General features: G+C 46.9%; 1 protein-coding gene across 1 annotated transcript in view; it reads right to left on the bottom strand.

The window, feature by feature from the left end:
• Positions 1–20,870, bottom strand: part of LOC115123982 (adhesion G protein-coupled receptor L1-like) — a 134,821-nt gene that overhangs the window by 45,142 nt on the left and 68,809 nt on the right. Inside the window, exons 4-13 of the mRNA XM_065010328.1 lie at positions 18,027–18,234; positions 17,402–17,666; positions 15,542–15,869; positions 13,742–14,038; positions 11,413–11,516; positions 10,757–10,942; positions 10,460–10,498; positions 6,593–6,773; positions 6,291–6,413; positions 383–588 (exon numbers count right to left, since the gene is read on the bottom strand). Coding sequence (XP_064866400.1) covers positions 383–588; positions 6,291–6,413; positions 6,593–6,773; positions 10,460–10,498; positions 10,757–10,942; positions 11,413–11,516; positions 13,742–14,038; positions 15,542–15,869; positions 17,402–17,666; positions 18,027–18,234 — 1,937 coding nt within the window. The remainder of the gene's footprint in view (positions 1–382; positions 589–6,290; positions 6,414–6,592; positions 6,774–10,459; positions 10,499–10,756; positions 10,943–11,412; positions 11,517–13,741; positions 14,039–15,541; positions 15,870–17,401; positions 17,667–18,026; positions 18,235–20,870) is intronic.

A 20,870-nucleotide genomic window follows, 5' to 3' on the forward strand; every position in this document is an offset into this window, starting at 1 on the left:
GGGTGTATATTGTGTGTATGTGAGTGTATTGTGTATGGGAGTGTATTGTGTGTATGGGAGTGTATTGTGTATGGGTGTGTATTGTGTGTATGGAAGTGTATTGTGTATATGGGAGTGCATTGTGTATATGGGAGTGTATTGTGTGTATGGGAGAGTTTGTGGACTGTATGTGTGTGAGTCACAGGAGGTTGGTGGCACCTTTATTGGGGTGAATGGGCTCATGGTAATGTCTGGAGCGTAATGAATGGAATGGTATCAAATACATCAAACACATGGTTTTCATGCGTTTGATGCCATTCCATTTGCTATGTTCCGGCCATTGTTATGAGCCATTCTGTAAGTATGTAAGCGTATGACATTAAATGTATCTGTAAGTGTATACCTGTAAGTGTTTGAGTGTGAACACGACCGGCTCAGTGAGGAACACTCTGCTGGACTCTTTATTGATGGAGGCGGCGATGACGTGGGAGTTGACCGCCAAGCCCCGCTCCCCCGGTGCCGCCTCCAGCTCCATCTTCACCGTGGCGTTCTCCGTAGACAGGAAGGAGCCCAAGTTCTTATAAAGAACAAACACTACCTTGACTTGGCCTGGAGGGGGAGAGAGAGATGAGAGACGGGGAGAGACGGGTAGAGAGTGAAAGGGTCAGAGAGAGAGACGGGGAGCGGGAGAAAGAAGAAGAGAGAGAGAGAGATAGAGAGGGGAAATGAGAGAGGGAAACGAAAAAGAAAAAAGAAACCGAAATAGTGTGTGAAGGGAGCATAATAAGGAGAGCGAGTCAGACAGAGAGAGAACAGAAAGAGGTAAAGGAGAGGGAAGGGGGGATGGAGAGAGAGTCAGAGAGAGAGATAGAACATAAAGAGGGGAAGGGGGGAAGGAGAGCGAGTCAGACAGAGAGAGAACAGAAAGAGGTAAAGGAGAGGGAAGGGGGGAAGGAGAGGGAGTCAGAGAGAGAGATAGAACATAAAGAGGGGAAGGGGGAAGGAGAGCGAGTCAGACAGAGAGAGAACAGAAAGAGGTAAAGGAGAGGGAAGGGGGAAGGAGAGGGAGTCAGAGAGAGATAGAACATAAAGAGGATGAAGGGGGAAGGAGAGAGAGTAAGAGAGAGAGAGAACATAAAGAGGGGAAGGGGGAAGGAGAGGGAGTCAGAGAGAGAGATAGAACATAAAGAGGGGAAGGGGGAAGGAGAGGGAGTCAGAGAGAGAGATAGAACAAAGAGGGGAAGGGGGAAGGAGAGGGAGTCAGAGAGAGAGATAGAACATAAAGAGGATGAAGGGGGAAGGAGAGAGAGTAAGAGAGAGAGATAGAACATAAAGAGGGGAAGGGGGAAGGAGAGGAGTCAGAGAGAGAGATAGAACATAAAGAGGGGAAGGGGGAAGGAGAGGGAGTCAGAGAGAGAGATAGAACATAAAGAGGATGAAGGGGGAAGGAGAGAGAGTAAGAGAGAGAGATAGAACATAAAGAGGGGAAGGGGGGATGGAGAGCGAGTCAGACAGAGAGAGAACAGAAAGAGGTAAAGGAGAGGGAAGGGGGAAGGAGAGGGAGTCAGAGAGAGAGATAGAACATAAAGAGGGGAAGGGGGAAGGAGAGCGAGTCAGACAGAGAGAGAACAGAAAGAGGTAAAGGAGAGGGGAAGGGGGAAGGAGAGGGAGTCAGAGAGAGAGATAGAACATAAAGAGGGGAAGGGGGAAGGAGAGGGAGTCAGAGAGAGAGATAGAACAAAGAGGGGAAGGGGGAAGGAGAGGGAGTCAGAGAGAGAGATAGAACATAAAGAGGATGAAGGGGGAAGGAGAGAGAGTAAGAGAGAGAGATAGAACATAAAGAGGGGAAGGGGGGAAGGAGAGGGAGTCAGAGAGAGATAGAACATAAAGAGGGGAAGGGGGAAGGAGAGGAGTCAGAGAGAGAGATAGAACATAAAGAGGATGAAGGGGAAGGAGAGAGAGTAAGAGAGAGATAGAACATAAAGAGGGGAAGGGGGGAAGGAGAGGGAGTCAGAGAGAGATAGAACATAAAGAGGGAAGGGGGAAGGAGAGGGAGTCAGAGAGAGAGATAGAACATAAAGAGGATGAAGGGGGAAGGAGAGAGAGTAAGAGAGAGAGATAGAACATAAAGAGGGAAGGGGGATGGAGAGCGAGTCAGACAGAGAGAGAACAGAAAGAGGTAAAGGAGAGGGAAGGGGGAAGGAGAGGGAGTCAGAGAGAGAGATAGAACATAAAGAGGGGAAGGGGGAAGGAGAGCGAGTCAGACAGAGAGAGAACAGAAAGAGGTAAAGGAGAGGGAAGGGGGAAGGAGAGGAGTCAGAGAGAGAGATAGAACATAAAGAGGATGAAGGGGGAAGGAGAGAGAGTAAGAGAGAGAGAGATAGAACATAAAGAGGGGAAGGGGGAAGGAGAGGGAGTCAGAGAGAGATAGAACATAAAGAGGGGAAGGGGGAAGGAGAGGGAGTCAGAGAGAGAGATAGAACATAAAGAGGGGAAGGGGGAAGGAGAGGGAGTCAGAGAGAGAGATAGAACATAAAGAGGGGAAGGGGGAAGGAGAGGGAGTCAGAGAGAGAGATAGAACATAAAGAGGGGAAGGGGGAAGGAGAGGGAGTCAGAGAGAGAGATAGAACATAAAGAGGATGAAGGGGAAGGAGAGAGAGTAAGAGAGAGAGATAGAACATAAAGAGGGGAAGGGGGGGATGGAGAGGGAGTAAGAGAGAGAGATAGAACATAAAGAGGGAAGGGGGGAAGGAGAGGAGTCAGAGAGAGAGATAGAACATAAAGAGGGAAGGGGAAGGAGAGAGAGTCAGAGAGAGATAGAACATAAAGAAGGGAAGGGGGAAGGAGAGGGAGTCAGAGAGAGAGATAGAACATAAAGAGGGGAAGGGGGAAGGAGAGGGAGTCAGAGAGAGAGATAGAACATAATGAGGTAAAGAAGAGGGAGTCAGAGAGAGAGATAGAACATAAAGAGGTAAAGGAGAGGGAGTAAGAGAGAGAGATAGAACATAAAGAGGGGAAGGGGGAAGGAGAGGGAGTAAGAGAGATAGAACATAAAGAGGGGAAGGGGGAAGGAGAGGGAGTAAGAGAGAGAGATAGAACATAAAGAGGGGAAGGGGGAAGGAGAGGGAGTAAGATAGAGAGATAGAACATAAAGAGGGGAAGGGGGAAGGAGAGGGAGTAAGAGAGAGAGATAGAACATAAAGAGGGGAAGGGGGAAGGAGAGGGAGTAAGAGAGAGAGATAGAACATAAAGAGGGGAAGGGGGAAGGAGAGGGAGTAAGAGAGAGATAGAACATAATGAGGTAAAGAAGAGGGAGTCAGAGAGAGAGATAGAACATAAAGAGGTAAAGGAGAGGGAGTAAGAGAGAGAGATAGAACATAAAGAGGGGAAGGGGGGAAGGAGAGGGAGTAAGAGAGAGAGATAGAACATAAAGAGGGGAAGGGGGAAGGAGAGAGAGTCAGAGAGAGAGATAGAACATAAAGAGGGGAAGGGGAGAAGGAGAGGGAGTCAGAGAGAGAATTAGAACATAAAGAGGTAAAGGAGAGGGAGTAAGAGAGAGAGATAGAACATAAAGAGGTAAAGGAGAGGGAGTCAGAGAGAGAGATAGAACATAAAGAGGGGAAGGGGAGAAGGAGAGGGAGTCAGAGAGAGAGATAGAACATAAAGAGGTAAAGGAGAGGGAGTCAGAGAGAGAGATAGAACATAAAGAGGTAAAGGAGAGGGAGTAAGAGAGAGATAGAACATAAAGAGGGGAAGGGAGAAGGAGAGGGAGCCAGAGAGAGAGATAGAACATAAAGAGGTAAAGGAGAGGGAGTCAGAGAGAGAGATAGAACATAAAGAGGTAAAGGAGAGGGAGTCAGAGAGAGAGATAGAACATAAAGAGGGGAAGGGGGAAAGAGAGGGAGTAAGAGAGAGAGATAGAACATAAAGAGGGGAAGGGGGGAAGGAGAGGGAGTAAGAGAGAGAGATAGAACATAAAGAGGGGAAGGGGGAAGGAGAGGGAGTAAGAGAGAGAGATAGAACATAAAGAGGGAAGGGGGAAGGAGAGGGAGTAAGAGAGAGAGATAGAACATAAAGAGGGGAAGGGGGAAGGAGAGGGAGTAAGAGAGAGATAGAACATAAAGAGGGGAAGGGGGAAGGAGAGGGAGTAAGAGAGAGAGATAGAACATAAAGAGGGGAAGGGGGAAGGAGAGGGAGTAAGAGAGAGAGATAGAACATAATGAGGTAAAGAAGAGGGAGTCAGAGAGAGAGATAGAACATAATGAGGTAAAGAAGAGGGAGTCAGAGAGAGAGATAGAACATAAAGAGGTAAAGGAGAGGGAGTAAGAGAGAGAGATAGAACATAAAGAGGGGAAGGGGGGAAGGAGAGGGAGTCAGAGAGAGAGATAGAACATAAAGAGGGGAAGGGGGGAAGGAGAGGGAGTAAGAGAGGGAGATAGAACATAAAGAGGGGAAGGGGAGAAGGAGAGGGAGTAAGAGAGAGAGATAGAACATAAAGAGGGGAAGGGGAGAAGGAGAGGGAGTAAGAGAGAGAGAGATAGAACATAAAGAGGGGAAGGGGGAAGGAGAGGGAGTCAGAGAGAGAGATAGAACATAAAGAGGGGAAGGGGAAGGAGAGGGAGTCAGAGAGAGATAGAACATAAAGAGGGGAAGGGGAAGGAGAGGGAGTAAGAGAGAGAGATAGAACATAAAGAGGTAAAGGAGAGGGAAGGGGGGAAGGAGAGAGAAAAGAGAAAGAGGAAAAGGAGGAATAGTAAAGAGAGAAGACAGAAATAGCAAGAGAGGACGGGGGAAAGGAGGAAAGGGAGAGAGGCAGAGTGACAGAGGGAGAGAGAGAGTTAGTGAAGGTTAGAATGATGGTAAGAACCGTTTCATTTTGACTGGTGGGAAAGAGGGGATATTTAATGTGGAGGGCAATGGAACATTCATCCCTCAAGCATTCACAGATCTCCTATTATTCCACATGAATTTTTCATGTGCGTTTGTTTCAATCATTCTAATCTGGATCCCACTGCAGAGCCGAGCGCTGACAGAAAACAGAGAAAGGGGAGAGGGAGGGATGGAGGGAGGGAGGAGGAATGGAGGAATGGAGGGAGGACTGGAGGGAGGGAGAGGAGGAATGGAGGAATGGAGGGAGGACTGGAGGGAGAGGAGGAATGGAGGGAGGACTGGAGGGAGGACTGGAGGGAGGGAGAGGAGGAATGGAGGGAGGGAGAGGGGGAGGAGGAGGGGAGAGGGGGGCTTGAAACGGGAGAAGAGATTAGAGAAGGGTATAAGATGGTGGAGAGACGGAGCAAGGGAGAGAGAGAGAGAGAGAGAGAGAGAGAGAGAGAGAGAGAGGGGGGAGAGAGAGAGAGAGAGAGAGAGAGAGAGAGAGCGAGAGCTGAGATTGCTCTGTCAGGCTGTGGGTGATAGTCATCTATACGCCTCTCCAGCTATTCTATTAGGAGTGTTGTTAGGAAACCATCAAGGAAGAAATGGTCTCAGCGCTTTTATTAATCTGATTGGCCTGTTATTATGAAACAATAACTTGGTCAACTGCATGCAGATTACTTTAGACTCGCATGAAAATGCAAATGGAAACATTGACTGAGAGATCCCTGAGCCCATATCTCAGGTCATGGAGTGAACGGGAGATCCCTGAGCCCATATCTCAGGTCATGGAGTGAACGGGAGATCCAGAGCCCATATCTCAGGTCATGGAGTGAACGGGAGATCCAGAGCCCATATCTCAGGTCATGGAGTGAACGGGAGATCCAGAGCCCATATCTCAGGTCATGGAGTGAACGGGAGATCCAGAGCCCATATCTCAGGTCATGGAGTGAACGGGAGATCCCTGAGCCCATATCTCAGGTCATGAAGTGAACGGGAGATCCCTGAGCCCATATCTCAGGTCATGAAGTGAACGGGAGATCCAGAGCCCATATCTCAGGTCATGAAGTGAACGGGAGATCCAGAGCCCATATCTCAGGTCATGAAGTGAACGGGAGATCCAGAGCCCATATCTCAGGTCATGGAGTGAACGGGAGATCCAGAGCCCATATCTCAGGTCATGAAGTGAACGGGAGATCCAGAGCCCATATCTCAGGTCATGGAGTGAACGGGAGATCCAGAGCCCATAACTCAGGTCATGGAGTGAACGGGAGATCCAGAGCCCATATCTCAGGTCATGAAGTGAACGGGAGATCCAGAGCCCATATCTCAGGTCATGAAGTGAACGGGAGATCCAGAGCCCATATCTCAGGTCATGAAGTGAACGGGAGCGCTGTAGGGTTTGACTGTGATGTGATGACCGTGATAAGGTTACTGACCATTGCGGCTGTACTGTTTGATGGTGGAGGCGGAGAGCTGGATGGTGCTGTCGCTCACGTAGTTCTGAGGAAAGGACAGGTCCTGAAGGTCCATCTCTGTGTTCAACACGTGCACCTCCAGATCTAAGATACACACACAGGCACGTGGGAACAAATGGTTAGAGTTGTTCTGCTTTTCCAGGATATTGAGCATGTCCTGCTCTACATCTATCCACCTACTGGAATTACTATGGCTACTAATTACAATGACTAATCACACACATGCATGCCCCCCACTGCTTCCCTTTCCCCCTATTTCTTACCGATATTGGGGGCCCGGTCAGTGAAGCGGTTGCCGTACATGTTGTTGGCCAATAGGAAGGCTCCTTTCTCCAGGACATCCAATAGCATGGTGGCGGTGTGGGCCTGCTCCGTAGTGTTCATGTCCTGCCACGACTCCAGAGCCTCTGTACGCAGCAGGTTGTCCACTGTCTGCACTACCGCCTGGCAACGCAGAGGGGCGCTAATGTTCACACTGCTGTACTGCATTACATTACACATGCTACTGCTGTACTGCTACTTTACATTACACATGCTACTGCTGTACATTACATTACACATGCTACTGCTGTACATTACATTACACACTGCTGTACTTACATTACACATGCTGCTGTACATTACATTACACACATTACACATGCTACTGCTGTACATTACATTACACATGCTACTGCTGTACATTACATTACACATGCTACTGCTGTACATTACATTACACATGCTACTGCTGTACATTACATTACACATGCTACTGCTGTACATTACATTACACATGCTACTGCTGTATATTACATTACACATGCTACTGCTGTACATTACATTACACATGCTACTGCTGTACATTACATTACACATGCTACTGCTGTACATTACATTTTCTGCTGCTCTACTCTTATAGTAGACGTTTGACCTGTTATCCAATTTATAACAGAGGCCTGTATGTTTGATTCACCATGTGATTCTCTTATACTATACAGGCCTGTATGTTTGATTCACCATGTGATTCTCTTGTACTATACAGGCCTGTATGTTTGATTCACCATGTGATTCTCTTGTACTATACAGGCCTGTATGTTTGATTCACCATGTAATTCTCTTGTACTATACAGGCCTGTATGTTTGATTCACCATGTGATTCTCTTATACTATACAGGCCTGTATGTTTGATTCACCATGTGATTCTCTTGTACTATACAGGCCTGTATGTTTGATTCACCATGTGATTCTCTTGTACTATACAGGCCTGTATGTTTGATTCACCATGTGATTCTCTTGTACTATACAGGCCTGTATGTTTGATTCACCATGTAATTCTCTTATACTATACAGGCCTGTATGTTTGATTCATCTTGTGATTCTCTTATACTATACAGACCTGTATGTTTGATTCACCATGTGATTCTCTTATACTATACAGGCCTGTATGTTTGATTCATCTTGTGATTATCTTATACTATACAGGCCTGTATGTTTGATTCATCTTGTGATTCTCTTATACTATACAGACCTGTATGTTTGATTCACCATGTGATTCTCTTATACTATACAGGCCTGTATGTTTGATTCATCTTGTGATTCTCTTATACTATACAGGCCTGTATGTTTGATTCACCATGTGATTCTCTTACACTATACAGGCCTGTATGTTTGATTCATCTTGTGATTTTCTTACACTATACAGGCCTGTATGTTTGATTCACCATGTGATTCTCTTGTACTATACAGGCCTGTATGTTTGATTCACCATGTAATTCTCTTATACTATACAGGCCTGTATGTTTGATTCACCATGTGATTCTCTTGTACTATACAGGCCTGTATGTTTGATTCATCATGTGATTCTCTTGTACTATACAGGCCTGTATGTTTGATTCACCATGTGATTCTCTTGTACTATACAGGCCTGTATGTTTGATTCATCTTGTGATTCTCTTGTACTATACAGGCCTGTTTGTTTGATTCACCATGTGATTCTCTTGTACTATACAGGCCTGTATGTTTGATTCATCATGTGATTCTCTTGTACTATACAGGCCTGTATGTTTGGTTCATCTTGTGATTCTCTTGTACTATACAGGCCTGTATGTTTGATTCACCGTGTGATTCTCTTGTACTATACAGGCCTGTATGTTCGATTCATCGTGTGATTCTCTTGTACTATACAGGCATGTACGACACGCACAGGGTCAATTGAGTATTCTTCATTGTACAGTGGAAGGGAGAGAATTACAGCTGCACTTTTATGCTCTTCACACAATCACCATACATTTCCCCTTCCCCTTACCATACATCACCATACATTTCCCCTTCCCCTTACCATACATCACCATACATTTCCCCTTACCATACATCACCATACATTTCCCCTTCCCCTTACCATACATCACCATACATTTCCCCTTCCCCTTACCATACATTACCATACATTTCCCCTTACCATACATCACCATACATTTCCCCTTCCCCTTACCATACATTTCCCCTTACCATACACCACCATACATTTCCCCTTCCCCTTACCATACATCACCATACATTTCCCCTTCCCCTTACCATACATCACCATACATTTCCCCTTACCATACATCACCATACATTTCCCCTTCCCCTTACCATACATCACCATACATTTCCCCTTCCCCTTACCATACATCACCATACATTTCCCTTACCATACATCACCATACATTTCCCCTTACCATACATCACCATACATTTCCCCTTCCCTTACCATACATCACCATACATTTCCCCTTCCCCTTACCATACATCACCATACATTTCCCCTTCCCCTTACCATACATCACCATACATTTCCCCTTCCCCTTACCATACATTTCCCCTTCCCCTCAACATACATTACCATACATTTCCCCTTACCATACATCACCATACATTTCCCCTTCCCTTTACCATACATCACCATGCATTTCCCCTTACCATACATCACCATACATTTCCCCTTCCCCTTACCATACATCACCATACATTTCCCCTTCCCCTTACCATACATCACCATACATTTCCCCTTACCATACATCACCATACATTTCCCCTTCCCCTTACCATACATCACCATACATTTCCCCTTCCCCTTACCATACATCACCATACATTTCCCCTTACCATACATCACCATACATTTCCCCTTCCCCTTACCATACATCACCATACATTTCCCCTTCCCCTTACCATACATCACCATACATTTCCCCTTCCCCTTACCATACATCACCATACATTTCCCCTTCCCCTTACCATACATCACCATACATTTCCCCTTTCACTAAACCTATTAAAACCATTCTAATTATTTATATTGACCATATACTGTATTACATCTGTGTTGCTTCATAAGTTACAGTACAACCAATGCTAAACAAGGGCGCTCTAGTGACACACTACAACACAGCAGACTTTGCATAGATCGTACACCCCTGCAGATTTGTATGTATTTTGTTGCACAACAGACAGGTTAAGGAACACATATGCCGCAGGATGACAGAAATCATTCATATGTAGAGATACATCATACATGCTATGATATCACACACAGGATCATTACATACTATCAAATGACCCCTTACACATAGCCAGAGATATCATACTGTACTGAACAGTACACAGCCAAGGCTCATATAGCAACGTATATCACTATAGTAACATTACAGTGAAACCTAGCTGAGTTATGTCACAGAAACATTATTACTGCTTCTATTACTCCGTCCCACATTTCAGAGAGATACTATGAACATGAGGAAAAACTACAAAGAAAGCAGCAGCCTGAGGAAATATTACAGACACATTTCAGGCATCCAGAGAGATATCAGCCATACAGCGCACACACACACACACACACACACACACACACACACACACACACACACACACACACACACACACACACACACACACACACACACACACACACCACACTCCACCTGCAACTAGAATGATTCTGAAGACGTTACATGATATATCTCAGCCTAAAGGAATCCTATACAGTACACACATACGTCTACTACAGGCTAGGGGTTATCTTTCCCACATTATTCTCAGTAGTCAGTACACTGGTAGGCTAGAAGATATTGTCCATTTAAAGTGTGGGGATTAAAGGGGAAGGTTACCTGGATGTAAGCCCGACAGGTCCTCTCTCTCTTCTGGAGCTGAGAGGAGGGAGGACAATAGTGTTACAGTACACTTCTATAGGGTACTGTAACACCAAAACAATGGAAAACTGCACGTCTAGAGGGATGTTACACACTATGGGGCTGTTAGCGTGCATTTTTAAACACCCAGTTCAGTTTGTCTGTGAGTGTGTGTGAATGTGTCTATGTGTGAGTGTGTGTGTTTGTACAACTTTGTGTTTGTGTACATCTATCTGTGTGTGTATGTGTGTGTGTTTGCACGTGTGTGTCTTCTACCTTGTTGTAGTTGCGTGCGGCTGACTCCTTGTTGCCGGGCCGCAGGGCCTGAAGCTGGGCATCCAGTATGTCCAGCAGCTGTTCCATCAGACGCACTGACGAGCTGACATCACCAGCGTGGATCCGCCCCCGTGTGTGGTTCACCAACTCCCCAGCTATGTTGGCAGCATTCTCACCACTCTTTATCTACACAGAGACACACATTTCCACCACTGGGTACTACACAGAGGACTGTGTGTTGGGGGTTGCTGATGGTTGAGAGTGGTAAGTTGAGGGTGCGGAGTAGACTCACGTTTTTTAAATAAAAAATACACTTTAAATATACTCAATAAAATAGTTGTAACTCAATTATCTTTTAATATACTTTAAATATACTCAATAAAAATATTATTTCCATCATCTTGACCTTAATGGCCTTCCATACGGTGAAAGACTAACTATAGAAAGTGGAGGATGAAGAGTGGATTTGAATATGGGTCTAGTTGAAATGAGTCATTCTAATGAGTGAAAACCTTAGTGATATGGTGGTGATGGGTTTTAATCAGGAGAGCCTTGGAGACATGCTAATGGCAGTGTGCATATGGACACAGACACCCAGGGCCAGAGGCAGGGCCAGAGGCCCTCAACAGAGGGACTAGTAGAGGTGGAGGTCTTACCTTCTGGGCTACCTGGTTGACCCAGGGAGAGGTGCAGTTACTGAGGTCAGGGCCCCGAGGGTTCCACATGACCGGAGCCGCCAAGCACTGGAACGAGGCGATGCCTGGGAGGGCCAGGGAGGAAGGGAGAAAGGGATGGAGGGAGGAAGAGAGGGATGGAGAGATAATAAGCATTAGGTATTGGGCAATTATAGAGAAATGGATTTTAAATAGAAAAGGAACAGGGCAAAGAGTACGACAGATAAAAAAAGAGTAAATGAAATGAACTTTAAATATGGAATACTTTGAGTGGTTCGGCGGAGGAGAGAAAAGAGAGGGAGGAGGAAGTGTGTGAGAGAAAATGGGGCAGAAGTGGAAAGGTTAAATAATGGAGTGTAGGACAGAAAGAGAAAGAACGAGAAGGGAGGGGTAGGCTTTCAAATGAGTTGGCTATAAGAACATGGCTTTAAAGGAACACAAATTCACACAAACGTGCGCTACACACACACACACACAGCCCCCCCCCCACATACACACACTGCTCCACTCACACACACAGCAAAGACGGCGCCATCAGGCATCGTCTCTCATCTGCAAGAATAACACCTCAAGGGAGGGACCTCCCGCCACCCCTCGTTTTCAGCTAAGTTTTCTGTTTAGTTAGGAGAGTTCAGAGAGAGGACAACACACTGGGATCAACCAAGGAAGGGTCTTTCCACTGCTGCTACACAAACAGCTCCATACAGGGAACAACAGAAGAGAAGGAGAGAGGGAGAAGAGAGGGAGAAGAGAGGGAGAGAGAAGAAGGGAGAAGAGAGAGAGAGAGAAGAGAGAGGGAGAAGAGAGGGAGAGAGAAGAAGGGAGAAGAGAGAGAGAGAAGAGAGAGAGAAGGAGAGAGGGAGAAGAGAGGGAGAAGAGAGGGAGAGAGGGAGAAGAGAGGGAGAGAGGGAGAGAGAAGAAGGGAGAAGGGAGAAGAGAGGGAGAGAGGGAGACAGAAGAAGGGAGAAGGGAGAAGAGAGGGAGAAGAGAGGGAGAGAGGGGAGAAGAGAGGGAGAGAGGGGAGAAGAGAGAGAAGAGAGGGAGAAGAGAGGGAGACAGAAGAAGGGAGAAGAGAGGGAGAAGAGAGGGAGAGAGGGAAGAAGAGAGGGAGAGAGGGGAGAAGAGAGAGAAGAGAGGGAGAAGAGAGGGAGAGAGGGAGACAGAAGAAGGGAGAAGAGAGGGAGAAGAGAGGGAGAGAGGGAGACAGAAGAAGGGAGAAGAGAGGGAGAAGAGAGGGAGAGAGGGGAGAAGAGAGGGAGAGAGGGGAGAAGAGAGAGGAGAAGAGAGGGAGACAGAAGAAGGGAGAAGAGAGGGAGAAGAGAGGGAGAGAGGGAGACAGAAGAAGGGAGAAGAGAGGGAGAAGAGAGGGAGAGAGGGAGACAGAAGAAGGGAGAAGAGAGGGAGAGAGGGAGACAGAAGAAGGGAGAAGAGAGGGAGACAACACAGCAGTGTTGTGGAGGAATCAGAGCAGAAGTACCCCCCCTCCGCTCCCTGCTCTCCTCCATCTAGCGCAGATTGGGTTTGAAATCTCTGCCAAGACATGGCAATTAAGCCAGCTGCTAATTTAGCGTTACTGTTGTTGTCAGAGATGAGAGAGCGAGAGAGAGAGAGAGAGAGAGAGAGAGAGAGAGAGAGAGAGAGAGAGAGAACACAGAAAAGCAAGAAGAGATGGAGGGGGGAGTGGTGGTAGAAGGTATTCTATTCTTTTCTGGAACTCGAGAGGGATATTTGATGCTTGCATGTTTGGAGTTATAGAAGCTAGCATAAAGGGAGGTGTATCCTGTTTTGTTCAGTCTTTCATTTCATTATTCCACACTTTCACTTGGCTATCCCTGTTTCGCTGTGAGACGACTCTTTCATTTGGAGAGGAGAGAAGGACGGGCTTTCATGTAGAGGGAATCCTCTGGGACCCAGCCTGCTGCTGAGACTAACAGTGGGACAGGAGAGGAGAGGGGGAGACAACACAGCCAGCCAGGGGAAAAACAAGAGCTGCAGCACAAACACACTGAAACAGTGACACACTGGAAAACACACACACACACACACACACACACACACACACACACACACACACACACACACAGACTGAAACAGAGACACACTGGGAAACACACACGTGCACGCACACACACAGATATACTCACAAATGAAGAAGAAAACACACACACATGTATGTATATTCACACGTGTACTTGAGCACCTACAAAAAACTAACAAAACCACAGACACACATGCACGCACAACCACACACCCCAACTCAAATAACCACACACTCATACATACAGGAAACACGGTAATAGTCAGTCCCCACCTAGTGATCCTTTAGGACAGGGGCGGTCCACAGTCTCTCCTCTCTGGGTGGAGGGCCACTGCACCCCTCTGGCCACTCTGGACTCACACACCTGGGGCTCCGGGCCCTGGACGGGCGGGCGGGGAGGCCGCCTGGTGACTGGTACGGTGGCTGTGATTGGCCGCAGGTCAGGGCCCTTGTTGATAGCACCAATGGGGTGAGAGGTGGGGGCCAGGGGGCGGGTGGTAGCAGGGCTAGAACTGGAGGTGAAAGGTCGGGCTGGCGTGGTGCTGGTCACCTGAGTGGTCGTCAGAGGGCCTGAAGAGAGAGGGACAGGGGTTGATTTAGTTTAGTTTTAAAACACATAATAAAGCACATGTATAAATAAAATCACTGAGGATGACAAAATAAAGTCAAAATAAAGTCCAAATAAAGTCAAAAGATATTAATAGAGAAAGCGAAAGTGAGAGACAAAAAAAAGGGAAATAAAAGAAAAGAGATGGAATGAAAGTGGTGAGAGGGGAAGAGAGAAAGACAAAGACAAAAACCAGAGCATGAATGAAAGAGAGAAAGGCACGTAAATGTTACATCTCTTAGAAGTTGAGTTCAAAAGTTCTCCGGATAATAATTACGGCACAAACTACTTTAATATATCTATATATTACTCTTTCAGTGTTCCTATCACTACCCCTGGAGAGGGGAGGGAGCGTGCACGGCAAACTACTTTAATATATCTATATATTACTCTTTCAGTGTTCCTATCACTACCCCTGGAGAAGGGAGGGAGTGTGCACGGCAAACTACTTTAATATATCTATATATTACTCTTTCAGTGTTCCTATGGAGAAGGGAGGGAGTGTGCACGGCAAACTACTTTAATATATCTATATATTACTCTTTCAGTGATCCTATGGAGAGGGGAGGGAGTGTGCACGGAAAACTACTTTAATATATCTATATATTACTCTTTCAGTGATCCTGATCCTATGGAGAGGGGAGGGAGTGTGCACGGCAAACTACTTTAATATATCTATATATTACTCTTTCAGTGTTCCTATGGAGAGGGGAGGGAGCGTGCACGGCAAACTACTTTAATATATCTATATATTACTCTTTCAGTGTTCCTATGGAGAGGGGGAGGGAGTGTGCACGGCAAACTACTTTAATATATCTATATATTACTCTTTCAGTGTTCCTATGGAGAGGGGAGGGAGTGTGCACGGCAAACTACTTTAATATATCTATATATTACTCTTTCAGTGTTCCTATCACTACCCCTGGAGAGGGGAGGGAGCGTGCACGGCAAACTACTTTAATATATCTATATATTACTCTTTCAGTGTTCCTATGGAGAGGGGAGGGAGCGTGCACGGCAACAAAGGAAGAAGAAAGGAGGATGTCAATTATTGATCAAATGTATATGACAGAAGTCACTACCGACATTAACAACCAACTGTAATGCATCCATAGAAGTAACACATCCCAACTACAACACCTCAACTGATCAAACACCCACTCTCCTCTAACAACACTGGGACAAGTCTGTCTGTCTGCCTCTGTCTGTCTTTCTCTCTCTCTCTCTCTCTCTCTCTCTCTCTCTCTCTCTCTCTCTCAGGGCCAAATACTAACTCCAGATAGGCCTGCATCGCTAAAATATTCACCCAAAACACAATGGATAATAAATCTGAAGAAGCAAGGTACGTAGAAGAGGGCGAACAGGTGGTGATTTGCATTTGTGCAAATATCCCACTACAACTGACATCAATGGACAAATTATACCAGAAATAAAGGTCCACTGTACACACACATCTCAGGACTCACCAGTGGTGGGGTCCGGTGGTCCGAACTCCAGCGGGTATCTCAGAACATTATAGTTGTTCCAGATGTAGAGCTGGTTGTCTCTGGGGTTATAGTCCACAGAGGAGACGTACTGGTAGGGGTTAGGGAAGGGGATGTGGACGGGCTCCTCCCGGGCACGGTTCGTGTTGTAGGCGTAAAGGATCAGATCCCCGCCGGCCTCGCTGTCGTCGTCCTGATAGACACTGCGCACGGCGTAGAGCACGCCGCACGCCATGAAGGCGTTGGACGCCAACCTCTTGTCGAAGCTGGTCTCCCAGGTGCCCTCGAAGCGCAGGGTGTACGGGTTCACCTGGGAGGAGGGGGGGGTGATGGTAACCATAAATATATCTCAAAAAACAGAAGAAACTACAGAATATCACCCATTCTTAAACGCTCAATCCTGGTGTTACGGTGATAAACACAAGAAAGTGTATTTATGAAATAAATAAATAAATAAACCATTAGGCCTATTTTAGTTGAGCTTAGAAATGTCCAGTCCAACTCCATCCCCCTGTCACACTCCTCTTACACTCTTCTATTCCATCCATCATCCTGTTACACTCCTCTTACACTCTTCTATTCCCTCCATCATCCTGTTACACTCCTCTTACACTCTTCTATTCCCTCCATCATCCTGTTACACTCCTCTTACACTCTTCTATTCCCTCCATCATCCTGTTACACTCCTCTTACACTCTTCTATTCCCTCCATCCTCCTGTTACACTCCTCTTACACTCTTCTATTCCCTCCATCATCCTGTTACACTCCTCTTACACTCTTCTATTCCCTCCATCATCCTGTTACACTCCTCTTCACACTCTTCTATTCTCTCCATCCTCCTGTTACACTCTTCTATTCCCTCCATCCTCCTGTTACACTCCTCTCTCTTCTATTCCCTCCATCCTCCTGTTACACTCCTCTCTCTTCTATTCCCTCCATCATCCTGTTACACTCCTCTTGCACTCTTCTATTCCCTCGATCATCCTGTTACACTCCTCTTCACACTCTTCTATTCCCTCCATCCTCCTGTTACACTCCTCTCTCTTCTATTCCCTCCATCCTCCTGTTACACTCCTCTCTCTTATATTCCCTCCATCCTCCTGTTACACTCCTCTCTCTTCTATTCCCTCCATCATCCTGTTACACTCCTCTTACACTCTTCTATTCCCTCCATCCTCCTGTTACACTCCTCTTACACTCTTCTATTCCCTCCATCCTCCTGTCACACTCTTCTATTCCTTCCATCCTCCTGTTCCTTCCATCCTCCTGTTACACTCCTCTCTCTTCTATTCCCTCCATCCTCCTGTTACACTCCTCTTACACTCTTCTATTCCCTCCATCCTCCTGTTACACTCCTCTCTCTTCTATTCCCTCCATCATCCTGTTACACTCCTCTTACACTCTTCTATTCCCTCCATCATCCTGTTACACTCCTCTTACACTCTTCTATTCCCTCCATCATCCTGTTACACTCCTCTTCACACTCTTCTATTCCCTCCATCATCCTGTTACACTCCTCTCTCTTCTATTCCCTCCATCCTCCTGTTACACTCCTCTTACACTCTTCTATTCCCTCCATCATCCTGTTACACTCCTCTTACACTCTTCTATTCCCTCCATCATCCTGTTACACTCCTCTTCACACTCTTCTATTCCCTCCATCATCCTGTTACACTCCTCTCTCTTCTATTCCCTCCATCCTCCTGTTACACTCCTCTTACACTCTTCTATTCCCTCCATCATCCTGTTACACTCCTCTTACACTCTTCTATTCCCTCCATCATCCTGTTACACTCCTCTTACACTCTTCTATTCCCTCCATCCTCCTCTCCTCCACCCACCTGGCTGACCACCAGTCGTCCGTTGTTGGACTCTGTGGCGTAGATGACCCACAGCCCGTTCTCGTCCACTGCCAGGTCGATATCGCTCTTCCCACCCCAGCGGTAGGGCGATGTGTCGTGGTAGTTGGCATTGGCGATAATGGCCTCGCCGCTCTTGATGCGTGTGCGCAGGTCATACTTGACCATGTTGCGTGTGCGCTCCTTATTGTAGAACACGGCGCCGTCGTATACCACGAAGCCTGTGCCATCAACACGGTTCGGCAACCTATAGGAGGGGAAGAAGTGGGTGGTCAGAATATGACAGGAGAATCAATAACCCATGAGCTTTTGGGCGATGACCGGCTCATAAGCACATGTCCAAAGAGACCAACATGTCCGAAGAGACCTGTGGTTCTCATACTTCTCCATCCCATGGAGCACAAGAAAAGAACATGTATTTCACTAAATTAATTGGACTTCACACTGACCCCTGAGGTGCCCCACCAGTGGTCTACAGATCACCACAGGACCCCATGGAACCCACACTGCCATTCACCATCCATCTACAGCAGTATTCAAATAAATCAATGCAGAGGCAGAGGGATTATTTGATGTGAACTGGCGGGGGGGCAGAGGCGGTGCTCACTTGTAGGTGGTGGTGGCGCGGTTCTGTCTGAAGTCCTCCCAGGAGGCGTACTCATACAGCATGTCGGTGCGGTAGGGAGTCCAAGGCATGACATAGAGCCGGTCACCTGACTGCAGGGGGTCCTTACACCACGCCCCCGACTGATGCTCTGCCTCCTGAGGCGAGCTGGCCGCCTGTACACGCAGCAGTGTGCCTGGACACACAAAGACTGGAGGAGAGTGGAAAGAGAGAGAGATGGGGAGGGAGAGGGTGAGAGAGCGAGAGGGAGGGAGGGGGGGAGTGAGGGAGAGAGAGAGAGAGAGAGAGAGAGAGAGAGAGAGAGAGAAAGGGAGAGAGAGAGTGAGAGCGAGAGAGAAAGGGAGAAAGAGAGAGAGATGGAGAGTGTGAGAGATGAAGTGAAGAGATATAAAAGGAGCAATGTAAGATAAAGGAGTATATTAAGGAGATGATGAGGGGGAAACGGAAAGAGAGAGGAGATGAGGAAGAGGAGTGGGGACAAAGAAAGGGGTAGAAGATGGGATGAGAGTATAGTGGGGAAAGAGACGGAGAGATGTTCAAGATAACACGTTTGAGATTTGAGGAGAGGGAGACAGAAAACAAAAGAAGAATGGGGGAGAGAGAGACAGAGACAGCGAGGGGAATGAGGTGAGATACATTATCAGATCAAAAATGAAGAAATACAAAAAGCTAATTTGCTAAATATCAGAATTGAGGCCTAAGAGCTGCCTGTAGTGTTCTGATAAATGGTAGATTCCTAGCTGCTGCTGCCCAGATAGTATTTCATCTGATTCATCTTGGCCTACTTAAGGTTTTATTGTGCATGTATATTGTAAGAAGCTCAGTATTCCTGCTCTCTGGTAGGAAATAACAGTATGAGTTTTAGAGTGTTGTATCAGTACAGGTGGTTGGATCGCAGTCAAGAGTAATGCCATGAAGTCTGGGGTAGAAAATAAGAGTCTGGCCAGGATCCCCTTCTTCTGTTGTTGCAATCCATACTTCACACACACACACACACACACACACACACACACACACACACACACACACACACACACACACACACACACACACACACACACACACACTCCCCCCTCCACGCACACACACACTCCCCCCTCCCCCGACACACATGCACACACCCACACACACGTTCTGCCTCCTACCCTCCTTCCTGTCTCATAGCTCTCTCCTGGAGGTCACCCACTGGGGACTGCTGTAAATTGGCTGGCTGACGCACTTTCTCTCTCAGCCAGATAGTGTCTGACCTGGGACCAGAGGACTGTCAGGTGGGGCGGGAGGGGAACCGGGCGGAGGAGGGCGGGGAGGAGAGGTATCTATGGAAAAAAGCTGCTGGCATCAACAGCACGGTCACATCACAGGAGACTGTGAGGACATGAGAGCAAAGGAGACACTACAGGGACACTACAGGGACACTACAGGTACAGTATAGGGACAGTACAGGTACAGAATGAAAGAGCTGAACAGAGGACTCCCTTCTTCTCTGGATACTCAGTTATGTATGTGTCCTGGCCCCAGCAGCCCAGCCAGTCAGTGTGTTGAGAACAGAGGACTCCCCTCTTCTCTGGATACTCAGTTATGTATGTGTCCTGGCCCCAGCAGCCCAGCCAGTCAGTGTGTTGAGAACAGAGGACTCCCCTCTTCTCTGGATACTCAGTTATGTATGTGTCCTGGCCCCAGCAGCCCAGCCAGTCAGTGTGTTGAGAACAGAGGACTCCCTTCTTCTCTGGATACTCAGTTTTGTATGTGTCCTGGCCCCAGCAGCCCAGCCAGTCAGTGTGTTGAGAACAGAGGACAGGGAACTCACACTGGTCACGTTATGACTGAACGGATCCGTGGTCTAACTGGTCCCTACAGGGGCGTTTAGACACAGTCAACACACACACACACACACATGCATTTACACAAACATTGCTGTCAGATTTACTAGGATGGAACTAAGCCTAGGATGCTACATCCTTGGACATGCTGCATACCGTAGGAGATGGCAGCATTTCTGAGAAAGGAACGTTTAGGGAAAATGGCTTTTATTCCTTTACCTGCCTCTCTTTTTATGGTTTGAGGAAATGTTTGCTGGTCACAATAGTAGTATCAATATGTTATGCCTCTCTCTCTCCCCACTGGGCACACACTGGTTGAATCAACGTTGTTTCCAGGTCATATCAATGAGATTACATTGAACCAACGTAGAATAGATGCTGAATTGGCATCTCTGCCCAGTGGGAAGTTTTTGTCTCTCAGAAGTGTGTGGCTGTGTGCTGTGCCTCAGTGATGATACTGTTGTTGTGTCTGAGGGGACTCAGCAGGGATGAATATCTCACGTCAAAACATGACTCAAATCAAGCCTGGGCGTAAACAAACACACATTGAATAGAGGGGCTTCACAAAGGGACTGTCATGCTCCATTGTTAAAACAAGCAGCCGAGGAGCTACAGTGGTGGATCTAAGAATGGTTTCCACCAGCAGGGGTGTTCTAGCGTGCTGGGGAGCCCCATAGTTATTAGAGTTATTAACGTAGGCAGTGGCACCCCCGTAGAGTTGAAATGATCTACATTGGTACAGCCCACTGGTTTTGGGGAACCCTCAAGGGTCAATGTGTAATTTGAATGTAGTCCTCATTTACAGTGACTTTGTCAGGTATTCTTCCTTCATCTCTATTTTATAACACTTCCAGCAATCCTATAAAATATACAAGAAAACTAGCTCAGGGATAAATGGCTGAATTCTATGAACAAAGCTGTGACGAGGATGAAAACAACCAAAACAACAGCGTGAAAGTAAAGAGGAGTAGAGAAATAAAGAGCATGCAGAACAAGCCGCTGCATA

The sequence above is a fragment of the Oncorhynchus nerka genome, linkage group LG26, assembly GCF_034236695.1.
Source record: "Oncorhynchus nerka isolate Pitt River linkage group LG26, Oner_Uvic_2.0, whole genome shotgun sequence".
NCBI classification, from domain to species: domain Eukaryota; kingdom Metazoa; phylum Chordata; class Actinopteri; order Salmoniformes; family Salmonidae; genus Oncorhynchus; species Oncorhynchus nerka.